The sequence below is a fragment of the Chiroxiphia lanceolata genome, chromosome Z (assembly GCF_009829145.1).
Source record: "Chiroxiphia lanceolata isolate bChiLan1 chromosome Z, bChiLan1.pri, whole genome shotgun sequence".
NCBI lineage: Eukaryota > Metazoa > Chordata > Aves > Passeriformes > Pipridae > Chiroxiphia > Chiroxiphia lanceolata.
In genome coordinates this window covers 32,958,255-32,983,602 of record NC_045671.1, presented here as the reverse complement: position 1 = coordinate 32,983,602, position 25,348 = coordinate 32,958,255, and the positions used below count along the sequence as shown (strand labels likewise).

General features: G+C 36.5%; 1 protein-coding gene across 1 annotated transcript in view; it reads right to left on the bottom strand.

Moving 5' to 3' along the window:
• The window catches only part of ADAMTSL1 (ADAMTS like 1), a 398,738-nt gene that overhangs the window by 304,044 nt on the left and 69,346 nt on the right, over positions 1–25,348 (bottom strand). Inside the window, exon 3 of the mRNA XM_032676082.1 lies at positions 15,889–16,008. Within this exon, the coding sequence (XP_032531973.1) occupies positions 15,889–16,008 (120 nt within the window). The remainder of the gene's footprint in view (positions 1–15,888; positions 16,009–25,348) is intronic.

The following is a 25,348-nucleotide window of genomic DNA, read 5'->3' as shown; positions in this document are numbered from 1 at the left end:
CAGCAAGAATGGGAACTCTAGTTGTCATATCGCAACAAGGTACTGTAGCCTGTTGGTCAATGGAGAAAATTCTCTCTCTGTGTCTTCCTTTTTGAACTTGCTCCTAGAATCATAGATTTGTTTAGGCTGGAAAAGACTTCTGGGATGATCAAGGCCTTAACACCACCAAATCCTCCTACATTAAGCAAAGAAATATTTCCTTGTTCAGGATTCTGCATTAAAATATCGCTGTAAAATGTGGGAATGTCAGGTAGTATTTCTCTGTTACTGTTACCGTATACTTTCTGTCCAAGGTGAAACTACTTCAAGAAGAGAGATGAAAAACTCAGTCTGGGATAGGAGAAAGTAGTCAGTCTTCTGAAATGCAGGAGCAAATAGATGTTTAGAGTAAGTGGATTCAGGAAAGAAACTCCCTGTTTGCGTCCACTGTTTTTGTGATCTCTCAGAGACTGACTACCCTGCAGACGGGCAAGGAGATACAACAGCTTTTAGCTCTGTCATTCAGCATAGAAGCTGTCTAGCTGTGGAAAAACATGACAGTGTGTGCTGGCTTCTCTGCTTTTTAATATCTGTTGTTTTTGTTGAGTCATGGTACACCCCTTGCTACTGGCACCTATTCTGTGGGTTTTGTCCACTTTGGCTGCAGTGAAGGGAAGCAGTAAAATCTGCTCCAGATTACGTTTTTTACAGTGAGGTAGCAGAACCTGGATGATTCTTGCAAAACTTCCTGAAAAGTTGAAAGGTGCTTGCTCTCAAGGACAGAAGTGTTTTTCTCAGTTCACATCACAAAGGCTTTTGTCATAGGCATATAAATTATTCAGAGTGGTCTTATTCATTATTATCCAAGTCTGGAAATATCTGATAAAGAAGGGAAACAGCCAAAGGATAGCTGCCTTTGTGCAGACATGCCTCTCTTCAGGGAAGGAGTACTGTAATATAAAAGCATCCAGTTCAATTCACATGGTATAGTCTAAATTTGTAACATATGAGACATATAAAAGACATAACGCATTTCAAAAGAGTTGGGCAAGCACGCTCATGCAGTGCAAAAGAAAAAGTTTATTTATTTAGAACATGCTGGGAATCCTGAGTAGTGATCATCAATCAAATACTTGGCATCAACATTTGTGGTTAAATGGATTAATGCAACTGTCTAATTAGATGAAGCACTGTAGAATTCCCTTCAGATATACAATTGTTAATTAGGCAGAGTACTGTCATTTAATGTTCCCCACACAGCTACTTCTGTTACACCAAACATTTCCACTGACAAATGGGAATGCTTAATACCACTTGGAAATTTAATGAAAGAACTTAGGGCAGGAAACAGAAGTAAATGCTTCAAATAGCTGAGAAATAATTCGGGTAAGCAGGACATAATCACCCTTATATGGCTAAGTCTCCAACTGAATGAGTGAAAACAGTTCAGAATTCTTTAAAGTTCACTTGTGAACATATGATCTCTTTCCTGTGCCTTTTTCTTTTATCCTGCAGGTTCATCTCTAGTGTTTTTATCAACATTTTATTAAAACAGTCAATACACCACCAGGCGGAGCAATTTCCATATTGCACTGAGTCTGGTTGGGATGGAGTTAACTTCCTTCACAGCAGTTTGCATGGCGCTGTGCTTCGCATTTGTGGATAAAGCAGTGTTGATAACACACCAATGGTTTTGCTGTGGCTGAGCAATGCTTGCACAGCATGAAGGGTTTCTTTCCAAAGGCCTGCATCCCCAAAGGCCAGTAAACTTGGTGAGCATCAAAGGTGGGGAGGGAACATGGCTAGAACTGACCCAAACTGACCAAAGGGGTATTCTGAATTTCTTTTCTGTATTTGAGATGGAAAAATAAACAGTTTTTAAAAAGCATAAAATACATATTAACAAATGAAATCTTTTTGTCCAGATCATTTCTCAAAAGTTTTAAAGGCTCAGGCTGAAGAAATAGTCACTCTTTCCCATTGCTTTCTGAAGCCAGACATGTGGGGGCTATCCCTCTAGAAGAGATTGGTTGGTTTTCCTAATGATCTTGCTACTCAAAAGCTGAGAATGAAGAAACTGTAACTGTCTGAATTTTTGTGTTATATTTGTAAAAAAGGTAAGTGTGGAGAGAAATGAAAAAAATCAATTATGCATTTAAGGTAAAACCCAGAAACTCAAAAAATCCTGAACAGTAGACATTGATCTAAATTTTAGAAATCTTTTCAGCTAGAAATCAGAACTACCTCTTCTGAATATGTACTCTTAAAAAATCTTGTCATCAAACTAATTTCAAATTTAAAGACTCTTCTAATCAGAAGAAGTCTTATGTTAACTCTTGTATTCACAATCAAAAGGTAAGGAATGGAGAAAAGCAAATATTTGGTGTCTGAATCCTTCAGCAACTACTACAGGGAAAGTTTAAGTGAAAATATCAGCTATAGGTATATTTGGAGGCAAAGGAATAAAAGAGGTTATACTTCCTTTTCGCACTTCTTCTCTCCTACCAAAAGAAATATCTTCTCTTGGGTACAGAACAATTTTTCTAAATTGTGCTTCTTTAGACAGATGAGGATATTTTAAGAAAAATCCAGTAAGTATTGCCTCTGACTTTTCTGAGGTTGATATCAAAAGTGTTTCTGAATAGCACACTATTCTCATGGGAATGAAAAGTTTGACTAAGATAAAGAAGTATGCAAATGAAGAAGAAATAACATGATCTGATACACAAGTTATAACTGTAGCTTTAAATAACAAAAGGAGAAGATAAACCTGTATTTTCCAACAGCCAGCATCTCATTATCTTGGCCCTACACCCACCTGCTTTTAAAACATTTTGCAAAGTACCTACACAAGAATTAAGGGGGAAAGGAATGGGAAAAGAAAAAAACAGAAAAGGAGAATCTTCAGGGTACAAGAGTCATTTAAATATGCCTCAACTTGTTTCAGGTTCTGAATCAAAGTACAACATTTTGAAGGATAGCCATGAATAAGTTATTTTATCTGAAGAATCTGTTTAAAATTGTTTCACATCCTGCAACTTGTAATGACTTTTAGTTTGCATGCCCCATGACTTTTAAAGCTGACTTTTATTTCCTGCTGGTAAAGCATACCAAACAGTAGGTAGAAATACCCATTGCCCTACAGCTAATAGAAGTCAGATTATGTTCTAATTAAGCAGTAAGGATGATGACTCATTATATGATCCACAGTGTTCATAAATGATGCAATCAAATGTGGATAAGGTTTACAGAGCAAGATGTATGTAGATAATTCATACCTACAGCAGGTTACCAGAAACAAGAACTCTGTGATTTACCAAATGGCTTTGCAGTCTTTACAGTATTGTTAGAACTCTTCTCACTAGCCTTTAGAAATGCAGTATGATCTTTTTTATAATCACTTCTTAACTTTCATCAGCTTTTGTTAACTACCAAGATAATGCTTCTTTGTTGAAAATCCTTCTAGTTAATTATCCTTTTAAGACAACATGCTTTGCTTTACAGCTAAATTTCAGCTGTGTTTTGTTGAAGTTCAAGGGAGAATAAAATTACAGAGTGGAACAAGGACATGGCACAGAAGCATTAAAAAGTCCTTTATCCCATGCATAAAATTCAGAAGGGACTTGAAGTGGAAGACTATTTTATTTTACTTCCAGTAGGTTTCTCAAATTCAATTCAATCCACAATGAAATTCTAAGATGGACTGAAGAACACAGGACTTGTTTTCAAAATATAGCCACTATTCATTTACAGGAAACAAGATGTAGAAATGATAAATTAAAAGCAGACTCATCCTGTATAGTGAAATTCACAAATAGCTTAATTTAATGTAAAATTAAACTGAAGTCTATCTATGCTTAGAATTAAAAGTGAAAATTTGGGGAGTTTTGTATCAGAATAAAAAAAAAAAATTAAGTGTAGTTGTTAACACAAGTATGCTTTTCAACATGGTGCTAAAAAGTCCAGAAAAAGAGAAAAAAACCCAGTACTTATTCTGTTGGTGGGAATACTACTGCTTTCTTTATCTCATATTATCTTGAAACATTCTATTTGACCTTGGGGATATGGAGATACAAAACTTCCTTAAGATTTTTGGCAGAAGACAGGTCAGAGGATACAAATAAAGAAGCATCTGAGAAAACTAATCCTGACAACACTGAAATAAGCATACTTTTTGACAGATGATAGTGCAGTAGTTTGGGAAGTAACGGGGAGAGCATTTGAAGGAGTTCATGACCACTGCAATTAACAAATACATGTTTTCTCTTCACAAGCCTAAAACACTCTCTTGCAGTAGCAGTAGATGACTGTTAGCATCCTAAATGATAAAACACACAGGGTATAGCCAGCCCTTATATTTATATAATATATAAAAATATATGTTTATATTTATAATTACATTTATGTGTTATTATGTGTTACAGAGATCATGTTAGACTTCAGGCTCCTTTATTGTCTCAGAACAGCAGATGGAAAACAGGAAGTTTTATTCTCAGTTCTGTTTGAACCAGAGGTGTCTTTTAACTCACTGCATCAGTATTTCTCTTTCTGATGTACTTTGGATTGTCAGCTTCCCAAGGCAAGGACTGTCTCTGATTTCTGTGCATGTAAACAGTTCCTAGTACAGAGCAGTTTCACACTCAGCTGAAGTGTTTAGGGTTATGTTGTGTATTTACAGGTGTATGTGTAACCAAAAACTTAGTTCAGTTTCTAATAAGTTTTACAAAATTGCAAGTCCTCCTAATTTCCAATAGTTGTTGACCACTTTGTTGGTGCACTCCAAAACTTGGTTAGGAATTTTGAAGCAGCAAACCACCAGATTCCTTCTCGCGTTCTCCCTGAAAACATAGCAGTTTGACAACTGCCCCTCTTTCTCCAGAAATTCAGATGCTATCTGCAGCTGGATATAAATCTCAAATATTCTGCCTTGTCCAGAGAAAAAGTTGGCAAGGCAAAAGTCCAGTCTCAGGTAAATGTTACAGAATTGTGGGTTAGCATTAGCAGCTATAACAAATACAAAATCATGTTCACTATGTTGAAATGTCTGGGAACTGTTTCAGGTAATATCTGTGTTCAAGTCACCCTTGATTAAAAATCAAGTAAACACCACACTAAATATTTTTTTATCATAAGGAGACAAAATTTCCTATAAAGACTTAAACAGGAAGGCCTTACAATTACCACAACTTTTTTTTGCTGTTAACTCATCACTCCGTCACTGATAGTTTAGAAGCCAGAGACTTTGTTACATGGAGAAGGAGCCATGTACTCTGTGATCCAGTGTTTCTACACCTGTGGCTTTGGAATAAAAATACAGCCTCAAAACACTAGGTTACCTTGTAGTGGAAGTGCTTTTTTCATGAGTAGTATAAAGGACAAGCCCTGAAAGATTAAGGCTTTAAAAAAAAATCATGAGATTTGGCAGCACTGTGAAACCAGTATCATGTTATTGCTTTTGCACTTTTCCCCCCTTTCCTCACAGACTTACTCAGGTTTGGATATTTACTGAGCCAGAAGAAATGGTCCAACTACAGATTATTGTGCAGAACATCTACTGGCAGAGGCAAGTGAACTCCCTTTTCCCTGAGCCTTCTGGGAGGGCTGAGGCAAGTGGCTTCTATAAAAAATAGTCAGAAGAATCCTAATCCATGAATTCTCTTTCCAAATACAAGAAAGCTGTCTCAGTCTGATGAATAATTCAGGAAAAGAGAGAATAGAAAGGTGCCATTTTTCAGCCACGTAGTACAGGGGACTTGCACACAAGTATTGTACCATTCACAAACCTAATGCCAAATCTCATTAACAAAGAGTTAGGGATGTGAAGTCAGTCAGAAGCCTTTTTACTAATCCTGCTACTAATAGTACTGTTATTACCACTACTGCATAAGCCAAACCAAGAGAATATTATGAGAAGTAGTTATCTGTGGTCGAAAGTGACAAGAAAAAACAGCATCCAGAACCTCAAGTAGATCTGACTTAGTCTTTCAGGATCTTGGCACTGATGGCTCACTGCAGAGGCATGCTTATCTCATGAAACTAAGTACATCCTTCTTAAAAGCCAAAAAAATGGGATACAGTTTGAAATTCATGACAGAAAATTCACATACAAAAGAAAAGTAAGCTAGCTTGAAAAAGTTCTTCAGGAATAACCAGCAGCTATGCTAGTTACAAATGGCATGTGGTGGCAAATGATATTGCTTGCATATAATGTTCTCCAATCTCATAAATTCACTTCAAGCCTAACCACCCACTGCTATAGTGCCTGTGAGGTTTTTTAGGCAAACTACATTAAAAATTGCTCTGTCTCAGAGTCACTTGATATGTAGAGAACACAGTTTTACTCAGAGTAACCAGAGGGATGCATTTAACCAATATGTATTTACATATGCAATATTATTTAACTTATGCCAGTCTAGGGAACAAAAATTGAAAAAATTCGGTTTATTTCACATACCATATACAAAGTCCTCAAAGAAGTATGAGGCTTCTTGATCTTGTATGCAATAGAGTTGACTTCAGCCCAGGTATCCAGTTGATCATTCAGGGAAAAATAACTCAGATATTAGAATCAGTTTCTACTCCTGTCCCTGAATTCTGTGAATTCAGTAACTGAGGATCGAATGCAGAGAAGCATCAGGGCTTGAATGCATCAAGGCTTTCTGACATTTACCAAACCCAAGTCATATTCAATTTTTTTTCAATCCCAGCCATACCAATTCTATACACTTCTTCTAGATATAAATGTTAGCCTCTCTCCACAATTAAGCAATTAACCATGCGCAATTATATTACAGTTATATGAACAGATAGACTTGACCTTATAAGAAAGTCCAGTATCTCAGACACAAAAATTGAACAGACTCACATTAATCTGCAATAATTTTAAAGTGTCTGGCAGTAATCAAATTCTACAAAAATTATTTAGCTCACACGATAAATTTTTAGTACATGTCTCAAGAAAGAATTCAGCCTGACATTCAACCAGCAATTTCATAGAAAGTCTATACCATCTTTTTTTCACCATTCATTCATTGTTTTGGATTATTCATTTATTCATTTATTTATGGATAAATCTTTATACCAAAACATTCAAAATCTTCTTTGTCCATATAAAACCTGCAAATTATTTACTGCTATATAAAATTTGAAAATATAAAATACATCAAACTTGCAATGTTCCTGAGAGTATTTTACTTTCACATGCCATTTTATTTCTTCATCATACAAATTAATGCAGTAATCAAGACTCTTCTAAACTCAATAGAAAATTGAGTAGGTCAGCTGATAGTTCATCAGCTGTGTATTTGTGAATAGTATAAGCTCATAATTATGAATGGGCTCCAGATAAAGCCTACAACAACACTTGCAAAAATATTATGAACAAATGTTCTATACTGGGAAAAAAGAAAACAAGGCTGAAGCAAAGCCAGAAGGACAAGATAACCTATCAAAATGCAATCAATTTTAAAAAATAAATCAAAGAAAGATAAGAGAAGGGAAAAGACAGTAATATTCTTTAAAGTTTTCAAATTCAAATTATGCAGTAAAAAGGGGAAGAAAATGTGGCCAAAAATAGTAAATGAGCTTTTAGAAATTACAACCTTTTCAGTAATAAGGTTGTTGGTTGATTTTTCAGATAAATTACATCCAGAAAACCTCTAAGAAATTAATCTGAAGGACAAAAGTAGGAATCGAGGGGTTCCTTATGAACAGCAATCAGCGATTCAGATATCCAGAATGTTAATGACTGGAAGACAAGGGAAAATAAGGTTAAGAGTCTGAGCAAATGCAACCTGAGGGAAGAAGATAGTCAGATAATTCCAGTTAACAAAAAAAGAATGAGCTTTTAAGAAACATTGATTTATCTCCACAATATTCCTGGAAGAAACATTATCTTATCTCAAAAAAAAAAATAAACAAAACCACAAACAAACAAACAAAACCAAATAAACGAACAAAAAAAATCCAACCAAACGCCAAACAAAACCCAAAACCAACCAAACAACCAACCACCACAAAAAAACCCCCGGTGAAACACTTTTTACACTCAACCTGGAGCTTTTATTCCATTTATTTCATTATGCCATTTCAGCCAATGCAGAATTCTTTTTTTCTCTATCGTTGTTAAGTTTTGCTGTAAGAGACCCCTTGCAAGAACAGCTCCTGTTAATTGCTCTATGATATTCATTGAAAAATGGGTATCTTGTAAAAGTTGCAAAGCAGAAATCTTTGAATGGTTCATAGCAATTAAACCTAATATTTATTATAGAATCATATAATACCCCAAGTGGGAAGGGAACCCACAAGGATCATCATGTCCAACTCAGCCCTGCACAGGACCATCCTCAGGAGTCACACCATGTACCTGAGAGTGTTGTCCAAACACTTCTTCAACTCTGTCAAGCTTGATGCTGTGACCACTTCCCCAGGGAGCCTGCTCCAGTGCCCAACCACCCTCTAGGGGAGGCATGTTTTCATAACATTTAACCTACACCCCCCTGACACAAACTCATGCTGTTCCACTTCCCCTCATGAGGAAGCTGTAAGACTATTTTATCTGTTTCATCTCTGTAGTTTTATTCCTGAGCACAAACTTAAGCAATCAGAATTTACTTCTACACCCACAGTGTACATCAATGGCACCAATAGATGCTACAATCCCATGTAATTTTGTTAATGAGAAATTTGGTATATTGTATCTTTATAGAATAAGGATAATACTCAAACTACTACTGTTTTACTGTGCAGATTCCAGCTGACTACATCAAGCTAAATCAAATGGACCTTTTGGAGGAATAGATGGAAAAATAATAGTCAAAACAAGTACAGAAAGTTGAACAATGGTAATTAAGATGCTTATGGGGAAGATGCTATTTCTAGATGTCATCCAAGATTGCAAAAGGGTTTTCCAATGCTATAATCCAAAGAAAATACTCTTTCTTGAGGAAAGAACTTAGATGGTGGAAGAAAAAGGTTCAATGAGCATCCAGTACTCTAGGTGAAACAGCAGTGAGCTATTTGGGATAAAAGCTGGGATGAAACCTGGCAGCTATGCTCAGTCATGGTATATGATGATACTTCTGGGTTAAGATGCAAATGCAATACTTTTGATTACTTTCTCCTCCACTTACCAAGCACATGTAGGTAGAAAAAATAAAAAGTTTGACATTTCATACTACCTAGTCTTGAATGTCTTGTACAAGTAAAACATAAATCAGCTTGTCCAAGAGTACTCAAAGACTGCAAAGGCAAATGTAGGAGGAAAAAATGTATCTAGTTATCTTTACTGAAGGAGGGAAAAAAAAATCTAACTCTGTAAAATACCTTTGCTTTAGGTAATATCACAGTCCCGTTCCTAATGTTACAACACTATTCTGGCACTGTGTTATTTTGCAAGAGTTAAGCAGATAATTTCTATGCACATGTTAATGGTCTTTTTCAAGTATTACAAATTTACAGATGATGCAGAATATAAAGGTTCTGGGACAAGCTACTTTCGTCTGATAAACAAAAGGCATGTCTAAATCTCAAGTCAGTTCACCCATTCCTTTTATCTGCAAGCAGTTGTTCTGGAAAATCTGTTCCTAAATGAAGGGCCACAATATAGCTGGGTGGCCAATATACTTAATGGCAGATGTAATCTCACCAATTGGCTCCAACAAAATCACTGTTCTGTCAGGCTCAGAAAACAGAGAATTGCCTACTAGTGAGGAGCTACCATGGGACAGAGTCCTCTTGTACTTTTTGCAAAGAATGAAATACACACAAAGAAAACAAGGAAAATTTCCACTAACATTTTTGATATGGTCATTCCATACAGGCTCATGTTGATTTTGGATGGATGCCACGTGCCCCCCAGAGCCACTCCATCACTCACCCTCCTCAAATGGACGGGGGAGAGAAAATATAATGAGGCGCTCATGGGTTTGAGACAAGGAACAGGAAGAGATGACTCGGCAACTGCTGTCACAGGCAAAACAGACTCGACTTGGGGCAATTAATTTATTACCAATCAAGTCAGAGTAGGGTAATGAGAAATTAAATCCTAAACTACCTTTCCTTCACCCCTGCCTTCTTTCCAGGCTCAACTGTAATCCTGATTTTCTCTACCTCGTACCTCCAACTGGCTCAGGGGAATGAGGAAAGGTGGTTCAGTCAGTTCATCATATTGTCTCTGCCATTCCTTCCACAGGAGGACTTCTCACACTCTTCCCCTGCTCTAGCCTGGGGTCCTTCCATGGGAAATAGTCCTTCATAAACTGCACAGACATGAGTCTTTCCACAGGCTCCAGTTCTTCACAAACCACTCCAGTGTGGGTACTCTCCAAAGTGTGCAGTCCTTCAGGAACAGGCTACTCCAGCACAGCTCCTCCATGGGGTCACCAGTCCTTTCAGAAATCGTGCTCCAGTGTGGGCTCCTCTCTCCATGCAGCCACAGGTCCTGCCATGAGCCTACTCCAGTGTGGGGTTCTCAAAGGGTCACAGCCTCCTTCAGGCATCCACCTGTTCTGGCGTGGGGTCCTCCATAGGATACAGCTGGTTATCTATTCCACCAGGGACCTCCATGGACTGCAGGAGCACAGCTGCCTCATTATGGTCTTTGCCACAGACTGAAGGGGAACTTCTGCTCTGGTTCCTGGAGCATCTCTTCCCCCTCCTTCTGCACTGACTGGTGTCTGCAGGGCTGCTTCTTTCATATTCTCACTCCTCTGGCTGCCATTGTTGTTGCCCAGTTGTTTTTTTCACCCCTTCTTAAATCAGTTACCACAGAAGTGCTGCCACCATTGCTGAAGGGCGATCTTGGTCCATCTTGGAGCCAACTGGTACTAAGTCAGACATGGGGGAAGTTTCTGGCAGCCTCTCCCAGAAGCCAACCCTGCATCCCTCTCCCCCCACATCTTGCCACACTCACGCAATACCATTGGATATCTAGAACACATCCCACCTTTTTCTTCACTTACCCGCAATTATTCTAGTCAATAAAAGCAGGTGGATCTACAAAGTCGCATTCTGGAATTTCTTCACAAAAACACATTCAGGGAGTAATTCTCATTTCTACAGGCCAAGGACACAAGCACATGTGTGTTTCCGAAGACTGAGGTTTCAAGTTCCACCACGACTCCTTTATCTGGGTTGCCTTCTGAACTGCAGATTGTGAATGTAATCGCATCCTCCACTGGCTTTTAAATTCATTACTGAATGGTCATGCATGAGCATGTTCTCAGTCCTTTATCACCAGCCTCATTACTAGCCACTGCTCCTTTTCCGGGTATTCCTCCAGGTCATTGACCACCTTTTGGAATTTCATCATTTGTGCTTCAGTTCCACATAAATCAGACAGAAAAATATCAGGGAATTTCCTGTATCTGTTGTTTAAGCTGTTTAAAAGTAGCTAGGTAAAACATTTGACAGTATGCTAAAGTACTAAAGAATTTAATTTCCTGCTGAGGAAGTGGGAGTGATAAGGTGATCTAATGCAGCATCTCCCTGTCCAATATCCATAGTTTCTTGATCATTAATGCTTTAAGAAAGGGATTTGTTAAGGCAGCTGCTTCTCTGCACTGCTTGATTTTTTCTTTTTTTTTTTTTTTTTACATTTAGACTGTTAATTTCTCAGTTTGATGGCACATTTTTAAAACACTTCTATTAATGGCAGGTTTTTTTTTTACTGCATCCATCTTCCATAATCTCCATTATTATGCAGTTATATGTCTCTAAAGCGCTCAGCTCCTCTGCAGCTCAGGGGACAATTCACACCATATATCATTTCACACAGTCAATTAATTGCGAAATTCCATTTCTCAAGAGAAAAGTAAAGGGAAAAAAATTCCTGAAGTGAGATTTTCACTTGTAGCTTGTAGTGAGTTTGTAAGCCTCCCTGAGAGGGAAATGGAACTAGGATAGGCTCCTGATGTATATTTTACCCAAAAGGTATCCCATACCATGTTTTGTCAGCTCAGATATAAGAGAAGGAGGAGGAAATAGTTTTGCTCTTCTCTTCAGGGTAGCTGTGCAGTGGTGGATGGGCTGCTTCTTCTTCTTCAGGAAAACGCCTTTCATGGAGAACTAGTCTTTCTTGTTAGCTTTCCCTGTGTGTATAGTGCTTATAGTTCCTTTTTTTCCTTCTCTATGTAAATATAAAACTGCTTTTCTTGGTAAATCCCAGGTTTTTAAGTTTTCTTTTTCATCTCCCCTTTTCCCTCTGGGGGTGGGGGAGATCTGCGTAGCCTCGGTGGACATTTGGCATTCAGCCAAAGTAAACTATCACAGGATATCACTCTTTCTAAATGTGCAAAAGCAACCAGCACACAGTAAATCCAGCATATGGGAGTCAGACTTATTTGCACAGACTGTATTCATAAATGCGTATTTTTTTATATAAATGAACAAAAAACTCCAAATATGATAAAATATGATAAAATTAGAGTTGAAAACAAAACCAGTATTATATATTGTTTTTAAAAGGTACCTGATATTAAATGGACTTTTAATTTTATAGTTTTGAAATTTTGAAAAAAATTAGTTTTTTTTTCTTTTAAAGATTACTCTAATTTTTTTCAATAGCAGTTCTGCAAACTTTAAACTTGTTTTTCCATTGAATCATTAATGTTAAATATCTTCCATCTTTTTTTGTATAATGCTATTCATTAGAAAAATGACTGCTGATAAAATTGTAGAGACTATGTCTTTTAGACAATGGAAACTGTGTTTTGTATATTCTGATAAAATCTGTTAAACACTGCAGATGGCAATTGATAAGTATTATTGTTTAAGAAACTATGCACTTGAATTGATGCTGCAATTGTTAATTTTGTATTTATTCACTTTTATACAATTAATAAAATCATCTGAAAATTTATTGTAATAAAGTCTGTGAACCTGAAAAATTATTGTAATAAAGACTGTGAGCTACCTGAAACAGCTTGATTTTATTGCATTGTTTGTCCTGTAAATGACACATGTGGAAAACCAATCATAGTTACTCAGAACCGGATCAACAGAATCTTACAATATCATATTAGAGGTTGAAATAAGTCTTTAGGATTTTTACCTGTTTTGTGATATCTACTCCTTCCATTAAGCCAAGCATTTCCACAGTAAGGAAAGAATTTTTGTGCTGGACTGATATATACTATTGGTCACTATTTTAGTCCTCATCACAAGACCCTCCTTCGATCTAGGACAGCCACTAGTTTAAGGCACACAAGTCAGAAGGCAGAAAGCCATCCACAACATTCAGAAGTTTAAAAACACATTAAAAAAATAATCTAGTGGGGTAGTCTTAGCAGATTTCTTTTGTAAGATAAATGTAAACCACAACATAAGCAAAGTAGGAAGTAATGTTTCTATCCTAGAAAGGAAGTTTCGGAATAACTTTGCACATAAAGCAGCAGAGAAATCAACTTAAACAGAATTTTACTGAGTCCTGAGAGGTTTATAAATTAATTACAGGATGATGTTTCCTGCTCTAGTAGGTATGTTCCATTCATGTATTTATTTTTGTCTTTCCTCTGTTATCTTCATGCACTAAATTTGAAGATAGTTTGCTCAAAAGAAAGTGAAAAGTGCTTTTGGTATATAAATCTCTCACAGAAGATTATACTCAAATATCCTTAACTTTACTTGTGTCTTCTACAGAGTTTTCAGAGATGAACTACAAGATCGGCATTTAGAAAATAAAATTTAATAGAGAAATTATTGCAAACAACAGATGTTGAAACTGGCAAGACTTTGTTAACACAGATCTCACTTTATGGTCAGAACTAAATGGTCAGTTCAGAAGGAAAAGAGAAAAAATAGTAGAAAAAGAGACTCCAAGCATATTCAGAGGAAAAAAAAGGATATAATAATTTGAAAATTTTAAGGACTTGGGGGAGGGGGAGAAGAAATGATTGATAAAGAGGCTATTACTAATAAAATTCAGGAGGGTTTTCATTGCTTATTCATTTCACCATCCTTTTAACTGATATCAGTGTAAATAAAATAAAGGAAATGTGCTAAAGTGATTTTTCTTCCATTCTATATGCCAAGACTGACACAAAGGATGCAGTAAAAAATAATTTGGGTAACATTATTTAGCACAGTTTCTCATGGACATTTAAGCATACAGATACTGCAGGAAACTAAATGATTGAGCTATATCTGCATATCATAATAGTGGGAAATTTCAGCATTATGTTGAAATGTGAACATGGTAAAATACAACAGCAAACATATTTGTTAACACAATTAAAATAGGGTTTTTTGGAAAAAAAAAAAGAAAATGTTTGTATAAGTCAGTGAAAGTATATTGCTGTACTGTAAAGTCATAATTTTTGTTAAAGTAGCAATTGAAATTAAAATGCAGCTGTGTTTTCTGAAGTTCAAAAAAGCCTATATATACTAAGATTAGCAGACTATAATTTCTGAATTAAAGGGACAGAACAAATATCTACCCTAAACACAACATTCTGCCTTCATAGTTTTTCTTTTTTTCTCTCTTCACTGCTTGTTTTCAAGCAATTTCATTAAAGCAGACCACTAATTCATCATTTTTCTTTATCTGTCATGGGGCAGGAATACATAAATAGGAACTTCCCAAAAAACCTAGGATTATAATCCTTGGGATATTCTTTAAACTAGGAATTTCCTGAACTTTAAGGTTTTTATCTAAATCCATTGTATTTTAAATTATTTTGCCCAAGTTCTTGAATTATTTTCAATTTTTTTTTTCCAGAAGAAGAAGGAAATTCAACATAACAGAAATTGAGAAACACCTCAGTGGCTTCCTTTGAATAATTTTATTAGTGTAATCTCAGCTATTGTCTTTGCAAAAGACAGAAAATGATAAAAATATAAATCCCCCTCCGGCTTCTAGTAAATTACCCCCTGAAGTAAATGATGGTAGAGCTACCAGCATTGGATTTTAGTGCTTATATTGAAGTGGAACATACAATATTGCAAACAATTGCTTACAACTGCCTTACAAGCAGGTACTGTATTTTCTCATTAAGCGTATTTGCTGTAGTAACTGGTTAAAAGAAAACAAAAACTCTTTTGAGCTCTCCAAATTTTGTTGAGAATTGAAAGATATTACTACAGCATCATTACCAACAGCTTTTAATGCACAGGTCCAGAAAGCTATTAAACCCTGCTTGTTGACTGTGCCCATTTTCTCGTTTGAATTATAAAACACTTACCTGGCACCCTTGGAAATGCACCTCTTCTCCCAAGTGGTTATGGAGTTACGGGGTTATTATTTTTCATTATCAGAAGTGAATCAACCTTTTTGGGATGCTCTCAGCTACCAACAAAAATACATTATCTTTTTTTGAAGAGTGAAGGCACGTTCTTTAGACAGTAACTTAAAAATATGGATCAGCAGCCTAGATTTTCCCAGAAAGCATCAAATCAACTCATGTCATCATCAGGAGAAAACAGAAAGTTTAAAGACTTTACAAATGATAATCCAGACATTAGCTGCCCAACTTTCGCTGAGGCTCTGTGCACATACACATTTTGAAAAGTTGCAAACTTTTTCTTGCCCTGTGTAAGAAAAGCCTACAGTATGTAAATCACCAGACTTCTAAAAAGAACCAAAGTGGGAGATTTATTGGGAGACTGATTGGGGAACTATGATAAAATCGGCTGCTTTCTCAGTGTCGCATTTGTTAGAAAAAGTTTTGCAGCAGGTTTTCTCATTAGATATATCATTATTTCAGTGGAAATTAAAGGAAAGAAAAGGTTGGTCCTATGGATTTAGAAATACAGTTTGTACTTTTTTTTTTAGGGCGACATTTTTATGTAGTTAAAAAATCTCACTTTGTTACTTCCCACAAATTAATAAGCAGAATGAATGACCTATCACAACAATTCATATTTCTGCAGCGATTTTTTATTAAGTATTTTGGAATAATAGAGAATTCCTACCGCATCTTCTGTTTTGTGGTTATTCAGCAAATCAGATAAGAAATCGTCATGAAGACTTTCTCTCCGAATCAATGTAAATTCACGTAGGAAAACTGTTCCTTGATTTTGATCTCCAAAAACCTAGAAGGAAAACATGCTATTAGGAAATGCACAATTTTAATTCTGTCATAAACACAATCATAATATCCAGATAAATATGACTGGAAGGTTAAAATGTCCATTAATGGTCCTTTGTCTTCCATTACTATACCCATTCTAGCCAGACAGCACTGCCATCAATAAGAACACTGATATGCATTTAAAGAATGTCAGTACATTAATGAATAACTGCCATTTACATGAGATTTTTTTGTGAAAGAAGCTTCTACAGTGTTATTTACAGCTATGGTCTATAAGGCAGTTAATGTTTAAAAACTCTTTTGTGAAATGAATTAGCATTTAAATTGCATTTCTACTTTATAGAACAGATTGTGTTTGTCTAGAACTGTGACTGATCTGTCATAAGAAGTTAGAGCTTAAAACTTCTAAGGGACAGAAAAAATTATTTATAAGCATTTTGGCTGGCAAACTTCCATATGCACATAAATTCAAAGTAATTTAAACTAACTTTACACCTATTGTTTTTAGGAATATATATATAAGCTACTCGAGAAAGAGGTTATTTCTTCAGTAACTGACTAACCAATGACTTCCAAAGTACAATCCTATGTACAATTATGACATTTTTATAGGTTTTGAAAATAAACAATTAAAGCAAATCCACATTTTTCTTCATGCTCCCCCATCCCTTTTTTCTTTGGTTATTCAAGCCAAAGAATTTTTTTTTTCGGGTATAAAGTAAATTAGAAGTGTTGGAAACCATTGAAATAATGGGGAGGGGTTTTTCACATATTAATGGAACATGTTGAAACACTATTGTTTCATTTGACTGACTCTAAAGAAATCCACTACAAGAGAAATCCATAAAGGTTGTTATCAACCTGAAATAGAGACTGTATTACCTCTGGAAATCTAGTAGATTTCTCAGTTTTCAGGACTCCACAACATATTTTAAAGGTCATTCAGATTGAGAGAATAGTATGTTTTACCAAAATAATGAAGTAAAAATATTTTGTACTTTAATATTTGACAACAGCAACCAAAACACTAGTGTGAATTAGGCAAATGCAATAACTATAAATAATTTATTTATATGAGATACTGATTTATCTTCTCATAAGATACTCAGGCACGGTAGTCGTGGAGTTTCGAGTTTCTGGTTCTTTTTCTGTTTCTACATCTCAGGGACAAGATACTATAATCAGGAATGGAAGACACAGCATTTCCTCATGTTATTTAAGATAAGCACAGTACTTCTAAATGGACTGTCATTACTCACAAGAGCTGCAGTAACTAAATATTTTCTGAGAAGGAAGTCCATACTCTGCGGTTTTTATGATGACTATTTCTTCTATTCCTTGTTCTGTATGGCTAATTATGCTGTACCTACTTATCCTAGCTGAGAAGTTCGAAGAAGAGCCTGGAAGTAACGTGATGTGTATTGTCCAGAGGGAGGATGAAGTACAGGTTTGCCTTTCCATTCCCTTAAAGTGAGTTGGTACTGTTGTCCGGGAGAAGGCAATCCTCTCTGACAGCTGAGAACTGAGATCAGAGCTGCTATAAAGCTAGCGCAGCTAAAACAGACTCACTAGAAGAAGATAAACTAATAAAGTTTCACAGGGGGATGGAAATATCTTTATATGAAGTGGGTAATGGGAAGAATTAAGAATTAAGTCCCTAAATCCAAACTTTATGCCCATTAATATAAGAGACCTTTTCTTTGATGTAAGATTCTTGCCTTTAAGTAGTAAAATACAGGGCACCTGTATTTGGTTGCTCTGAGATCTTCTACTGTAAATGTTTAGTTATATTAAAAAAACCACCAAAACACAAAACCAACCAACCAAACAAAACCCCCAGCAAATACTTTACATAACAGGAACAGTTTTACAAGAGTAGGGTTTTAAAATTTTTACTTAGCTTCCTGCCTTATGGATAACATTGAGAGATACACGCACTGATATTACTCTCATATTATTGAGTCACAGCAATGAAGAATCTTCAGGGGTGTACAAGAAAGAAATATGCACGTGTCCCAAATAAAAAGAAGCCCTGAGATTGACACACTTTTTTTTTGGACAAATCATTATCTTACAAATAAAAATTGTTCTGAAATAGCTCATATCATAAAAATGTTTCAACCCAAGATTGGCCAAAAATGCAAGTTAAAGTTATTTCAAGAAAGGAAATCTGTACTTCTATTCTACTTTCACATAATATTCTCTGCTTTAATTTGAAACACTCACGATCAGCAAATTCAATGATAAAATTATAGAATCATAAATTGTTTAGGTTGGAACAGACCTTTAAGATCATCCAGTCCAACTTTTAACCCGGCATTGCCAAGTCCATCACAAAACCAAGACCCCAAGTGCAACATCTACATGCCTTTTAAATACCTCCAGAGATGGTGACTCAACCAGGTCCCTGGGCAGCCTGTTCCAATGCTTGTCAACCCTCTCCATGATGAAATTTTTCCTAATATCCAAGCTAAACCTTCCCTGGCACAACTTCAGGCCATTTCCTCTTATCCCATTGCTTGCTGTTTGTGAGACTGACCCTCACCTCACTACAACCTCCTGTCACATAGTTGTAGAGACCAATAATCTCCTCCCTGAGGCTCATTTTCTCCAGGGTAAATAACCCCAGCTACCCTAATCCGCTCCTCACAGGACTTGTTCCCCAGACCCTTCACCAGCTCTGCTGCCCTTCTCTGGACATGCTTCAGTACCTCTATGTCTTTCTTGTTGTGAAGGACACAAAACTGAACACATGATAGGTGGTGAGATCTCATCAGTGTTGAGGACAGGGACGATCCCTTCCCTAGTCCTGCTGGCCACACTATTTCTGATACAAGCCAGGATGCCATTGGCCTTCCTGGCCACCTGAGCACACTGCTGGCTCATGTTCAGCTGCTATCAACCAACACCCCTAGGTTCTTTTTCTCTGGGCAGCTTTCCAGTCACTCTTCCCCCACACTGTAGTGCTGCCTGTGGTTTTTGTGATCCAAGGGCATGATCGGCACTTCGCTTTGTTGAACCCTACACCACCGGCCTTGGCCCATCAATCCAGCCTGTCCAGATCCCAGTGCTTCTAATTTCAGAAGTCAAATTATAAATAGTGTAAACAGTCACTTCCTCACCAATGATCTAACTTCCCACTTTTCTTATTTTGTTCCTACACAAATATAGTCAGATTTTGCCAATTCTTTTCCTCGTAAGAGCAGTCAGTATTCTATTATTACAATTTCTATCTAGTTCTCAAAATAAATGAAATCTACTGATAAAGAATGTATATGGAGTAACAAAAATCTCAGTAAAGTATTGCTAACCCTTAAAACTTAACTGTTTACCATATCAACATTAATGTTTTGATTACTCCTAATTACATAGGAAGGAAAAAGATGACAGAGGCACTATTCAGAAAGAAGAGACAGAGCAATGTAGTCTAAAAAAGACACCGGGATACTGAGGATAAAAGAAGATGAGAAATAAAAAGCAAAAAAGCAGTAATGAAAGAATGATTTATTTTTCTTTTAATTTAGCAAATTTTAGCAACAAAGTATTTAAAAAAGAAAACTGAAAAGGATGCAGTCATCTAAAAGAGGTTATTTTCCTCTTGATTTATATCATACACTTTTCTGCTTTGAGTAGTAATTCCCTCTGGATTCACCTTAATTTATACATTTTCTGATAGAACTTAGTCCTAGTAGAATATGGACATCCTTACTGAAAGAACTGGAATAAATCCATTAAAGATGAGTGTCAGTAAATTGGAATAACATCCTGAAAGACTGTTATCCATTTTTCAAGTTTCCTTAAAGTTTTGACTACATACATATGACCACTTAATTCCCTCAAGAAACCTGTTTTCATCATAACACAGCCACACTATCTCTGATCTGTCTTCTTCCAGTTCATGATGAGACAAACTTAGAAAACAATCTTCAAAAATAAGACCATGTAGCCCTTCTTAAGCAGTGAGCAAAACACAGAAACAGAAAGTAGCCTGGTAGAAATCCTACCTGAAGCAGCAGCAACCATGCACAGCAATATGTGGCTTTCCAAGGACCTGCAAACAGCGGTTTCACTAGTGTACATGAAGATCAACAGCATAGCATTGAAGTCTGTCAGCATGAGGAAGTTAGCTGGGTATTCACATGCTCAACTGGCATTGCAAAGGAGCCTTTTATGAAATTGCTATGAGGTAAAATTCCAGCAAATACTCAAAAACCAATGTTTTTCTCATTTTAGTGCAGTTTCTCTCTCTCTTAAACCAATGCAAATCATTAGTTGTTCGATTAGATCCAGTGGTGTGAGTCCACGTGGCAGAAACCTTTGAGGAACCAGGCTGACAAATATAGAGTTAGAAAATAAAAGATCTAACACAAACTAGAGCGTGAAAGGATGAATCCCAGCCAACAAAGCCTAAGTTTTCTTGCACTTGGTTACTGTGCCACTGGGGAAGCAGTTTCATTACTTTTGCTGTGACCAGCAATAAAGTAAACTAATAATAATTCTTTGTTAGCAAGGTGTAATAGTGGTATTTTGCTGAATTCCTGAGGCACAGAAGTGAAAATACAGGCCAGGAATCTGATGCAAACAATCATGGTACCTGCAATACCACCTTTCTCAGTGCAGAGGAAGAGGAATTTCAAAGTATCTCACTTACAAAGCAGAAATATCAAATGTGGCCTCAGGTATTTATTATTAACTATTTATGCACATCCTAGAGTTGTTTCAAGGTGACAGTTGCTCAGCTGAACCTTTTTTTATTTTGGATATCCAAAGCCGAAAGTACGCAGAAAATTATCACTAACATCAAAACCTGAGGCAAAAAAAAAGTACTAGTTTATTAAAAAATGCTTCTTCTGACAAAATTATTTTAAAAAATCAGGTTCTTTAACTTCAGTTTTTTTTCCCAAGAGGCCTAGAGTGTTTTGACAACGATAAGAAGGATTGCTTCGTCTAACTAGTAGTATTCTCAGGCACGAATCTCTTGATTTTCATGACAGAAACAAATTAGAATAGGAAGTATGTGACAGAATGTACGGTATCAAATATCAGAAAAGTAGCAGTGACATTTACAGTGAGGGATGAGGGACGCAAGGTTTTAACAAGCCAAGTTATTACACAATGACTTTTTTTGGACTAAACTCCACTCTAAACATCATAGCAACTTATGCATGTATTTCAACTCTGAATTATTCTCAACAAAACTTAACAACAACATTCCACTTTACTGCCTGCATGCCTCCAAGAGCGCCACACTTTCATATGGGTGACAAGAGCTTTGCTACATCCTTCAGCCCTGCCAATCATGTAAGAAGGAAAAGCATCCCAGAAGACTCACAGGTGCATCCAAGCAGCTTCTAACTGTCCAATGAACTTGACTCATACCACTGGTGCATCAAGAAAATGTTTGACAAAATCTCATAGGGAGTTCTGAAATAAGAAAATTATTACTGTTGCCTTTGATGTGCCATGGTTTTGTGCTGCAAGGTTGATTCAAATTTTCTTCTCCTTTATTCTCCAAAATGGAATCAGAAGAAGGGTGGGCAGAGAGGGGTGCAAGTCCAATACCAGGTCCCAAATTCAGAAGCAATTATAGTCTGTCTCAAAATCTAAATTCTGAAAGCCGTTTGTCTTTAACAAAGTCTGTGCAAGGATTTAAAATATGCAGAGACATTACAGCCTGATCCTGCCACTGTTAATCACTCTGAAAATTTTTCATTCCTCTGTGGAGAACCAGAAAACTGTGCACAATCTAAAATCTATTCTGCATGTTGCCTTCTCGGAATTTCTTGGGTATGATCGCACTATGTTTTTAATATAAATACATCCAAAAGGAGATACTACCCTATTTAATTAAGGACATCATTCTCCAAATGATTCTCCAAATTATTCTCTGTCATGTTATGTTTCCTTATTACATGTTTCAGAAATGTTCAATATTTTCCAAATGAATTTTCTGGGTCCCCATGGGGAAATACGCAGATCCAGGAATCAGAAAGACTGTGTCAATGCATTTGTAATGCAGCTGATAATTTGAAGCATTTACTGTCATGAATCCAACTCTTGCTTTAAACCAAAGACTAGAAGAATCCACGTGAGAGACAAGGTAGACTCCAAAGTAAAAAATCTGATTTTAGGCAGAGGTAGTAATAGCTCTATCTTAGATTTCTCTTTTACCATTTCTATCTCACAGACTGAACTCCAGAGCTGTGAAGATGACTGTTTTCCCCATGAAAACTCCCCTTCTCTAAAATGTACATCTCATCATATTCAGTTCAAACAAATGGTTTTATTGCCAAAACAAAGACAAAACAATAAAGCTTTTATTTTCTCTTTCGTTTTTATGAGGTCAGACAAGATGATTTGTTTCATTTCTAGGCCACTGTTATAAAATGAAAGGAAACTGTCGGCTATTATAATAAATCTGCCAGTGATGATAGTATTAAGCTCCCAGTGACTCCACAGGCCAGCGACATATGTGCTCATGTGAGCGTAGATAGCTTTCACATGAGCGTCTCCATTACTGGCATTCTGGAAAATCTACCAGAGTCACCATATAGAAAATATTTAATGCCATGTGGGAAAGCAGGAGAAAACTCAGGTGATTGTATACACAACTCTACAGTGAGTAGGGAGCCTGTAAGAAAGCAGTCAGATTCTCGACATGTTAACTGTTCAATTCTTCACCTTCAATTCTGACAGAAGTTCAGCATCTCTGCTGAAGGTAGAAGAGACTGTCCCAGGCCTAAGCTAACTGTTATCAGCATATTTCTTTCTATCTTTCCTACAAGTACGGATTGAAGGATTGAAGGGAAGAGCTCTGTTCATGCAGAATTTTTTTTGGAAGGTAACCTTTAGAGGTTAGCTTCCCAGCTTTTCTTTGCATGGATAGGTAATGGCTCATTCTTGCCTCACAGCCCTTAGATTTCATGTCTTTGATTCTTAGTTTGCTAAGTGTCTTGTAGATGGAAGAAAGGGTTGTCTAGACTTACAAATTAAATCAATTCCAAGTCAACATTTTTCACTGGTGCAATATCTTCTTCTGACAGCTCAAAATAGGATTGCATGTCCCAGGAAGGATAAGTTATATGACAGAAACAAACCAACCACCAAAAAGTCTTTACTCATGAGGAAAACATATTTTTCCTGAGACCAGATTATCAACAATATTGCTTTCCAATTCCAGTCTTTCCAAACAGTGATGAAATTATTGTTTCTGAATTAACAGCCAGTCTCTTAGGAAACTGGCAAATGTTTGTAGTGGTTTTGTAGGTTTAGAATTTTTAAAGAGAGAAGGAGGCTCTTGTTTGGCTTCTCTGAAGGTACTCACTCTGTGCCTTAAAGTACAAATTCAAATAGCAATATTTCTCCCTGCCTTTCCAAGAGACTGAATTCATGAACTACCTTAATTGTAATGTCCTGACTTCTTTTAAAGCTTTGTGAAGGAAATGTGGTTTTGTCCTAATTATTTTCAGTTCTTAAACAGGCACAATAGCAGAGTCTGGTTAATGTATTCATTGAAGGAATTATTTAAGGTCCATTTCTGTTTCTCATTATAAATAAACAAAAGAAACAAAAAGTGATTTGCACTCAAGAATTACAGCATGAAGTGTCCCTCAAACAAAACCACCAGCTACTAACATCTTGGACAGATATTAGCAATCATGAGATAAATTTGTAAAGCATGCACACGCCTACACTTGACCCACAGTGTACCAACAAGAGAGGAAGCCAATATGGTCCTATTAAATGGAGTGGCAAAAATGCAGAATGCACAAAAAGACAGCATTATCCTACTGCCAAGCAACGATAGCCAAAAAAAAAAAAAAAGGTGGGAGAGGGGAAGTTGAGAAAGAATAAGAAAAAAGAAAAGAAGGAGAGCTTGGGAAGGTTTGGGAAGGGAAAGTTTGGGAAGGGAAGGCTAGGGAAGAGAAGGTTTGGGAAGGGAAGGAAGGTTTGGGAAGGGATGGCCCTGGAAGGGAGGGTTTGGGAAGGTTAGCTTAGGTTAGGTTAGGGGAGGGGAGGGGAGGGGAGGGCAGAGGGAGAGGGAAAGGAAAAGGAAAAGGAAGAGGAAAAGGAAAAGGAAAAGGAAAAGGAAAAGGAAAAGGAAAAGGAAAAGGAAAAGGAAAAGGAAAAGGAAAAGGAAAAGGAAAAGGAAAAGGAAAAGGAAAAGGAAAAGGAGAGAGGAGAGAGGAGAGAGGAGAGAGGAGGGGAGGTGGGGCAAGACATAGCGAGGCAGGACAAGGAGAGGAGATGAAAAAAAGGGAAAAAAGAAAAAAGGGAAAAAAGGGGAAAAAAGGGGGGGGGAAGAGGAAAAAAGTAAAGCAGACTGTGGAGACAATAAAGATGAAGTCCCACAGAAGCCAACAAATCAAACTTACACAAATCCTTTAAAATCCTGTGGATCAGAACCTTCTATATGGCTGTAGTTAACACAAAATGCACTGAGGTTCATGAACAAGAGCTGCAATTACACTTCAGAACACTATCTATTTTCTCATTTACTGAATACACAAGAGATACTTACATGGGTATAGTTTCTGTTTTTCATGAAAGTTATTTTTTAAAAAAAACATAAAAACTACTGTGATTTGAGCAAGAGTGTGTCCAAAGTCAAGACAGATTTTCTTTCCAAAACATGCCAAACAAATATTGTTGTTCAAAATACTTGAAAGCAGACACACAAATTTCTATGACACAAAATCAAAGAAAACCAGATGATAAGGTCTGAAGAACTTATTTTCTACCACTTCCTTCACTGCCTCACCATCAACAGCTATGGAATGGTTAACTCAAATGTAATTATTCAGAAGATGCATCAGTTTTTAAATTGTCAGAATAAGTATGTGCCATGTGAGAAAATGGAGTGACTAACAGCTTCAGAAATCATTCTGACAGCTTCAGTATGTTCATTTATCAATACACCTTGTCACTACCTGCAGTATTTTCCAAAAGGCTAGAATAAATAACAAACTATGTCAAATTGCATGAACAAATAATCATCTGGGATGAGCAAGATCAGTTATTCACAAATGTTATATAATCAGCAGTACCTGATTTCAAATTATTATTAGCATGAAAGTAAGCATAAAATATTCCTTGCCATTGTTTTGCAACATATATCACAATTAGCTATACTTATTTCTCTTGGTATTTTTGGGCAAGTTACCAAAAGTTCTACTAATACAACTTCCCGATAGTAAGGAAATAACAAATGACAAATATGCATTCAGAAAAATAATTAAATTGACAATCTAATTAAATCTAGAGACTGAATAATTTTAAAAAGTCATTATTGTTCTTCCTCTTTGAATCGCATTGCTCAGAGTTTTGTTTGGGGTTTTTTT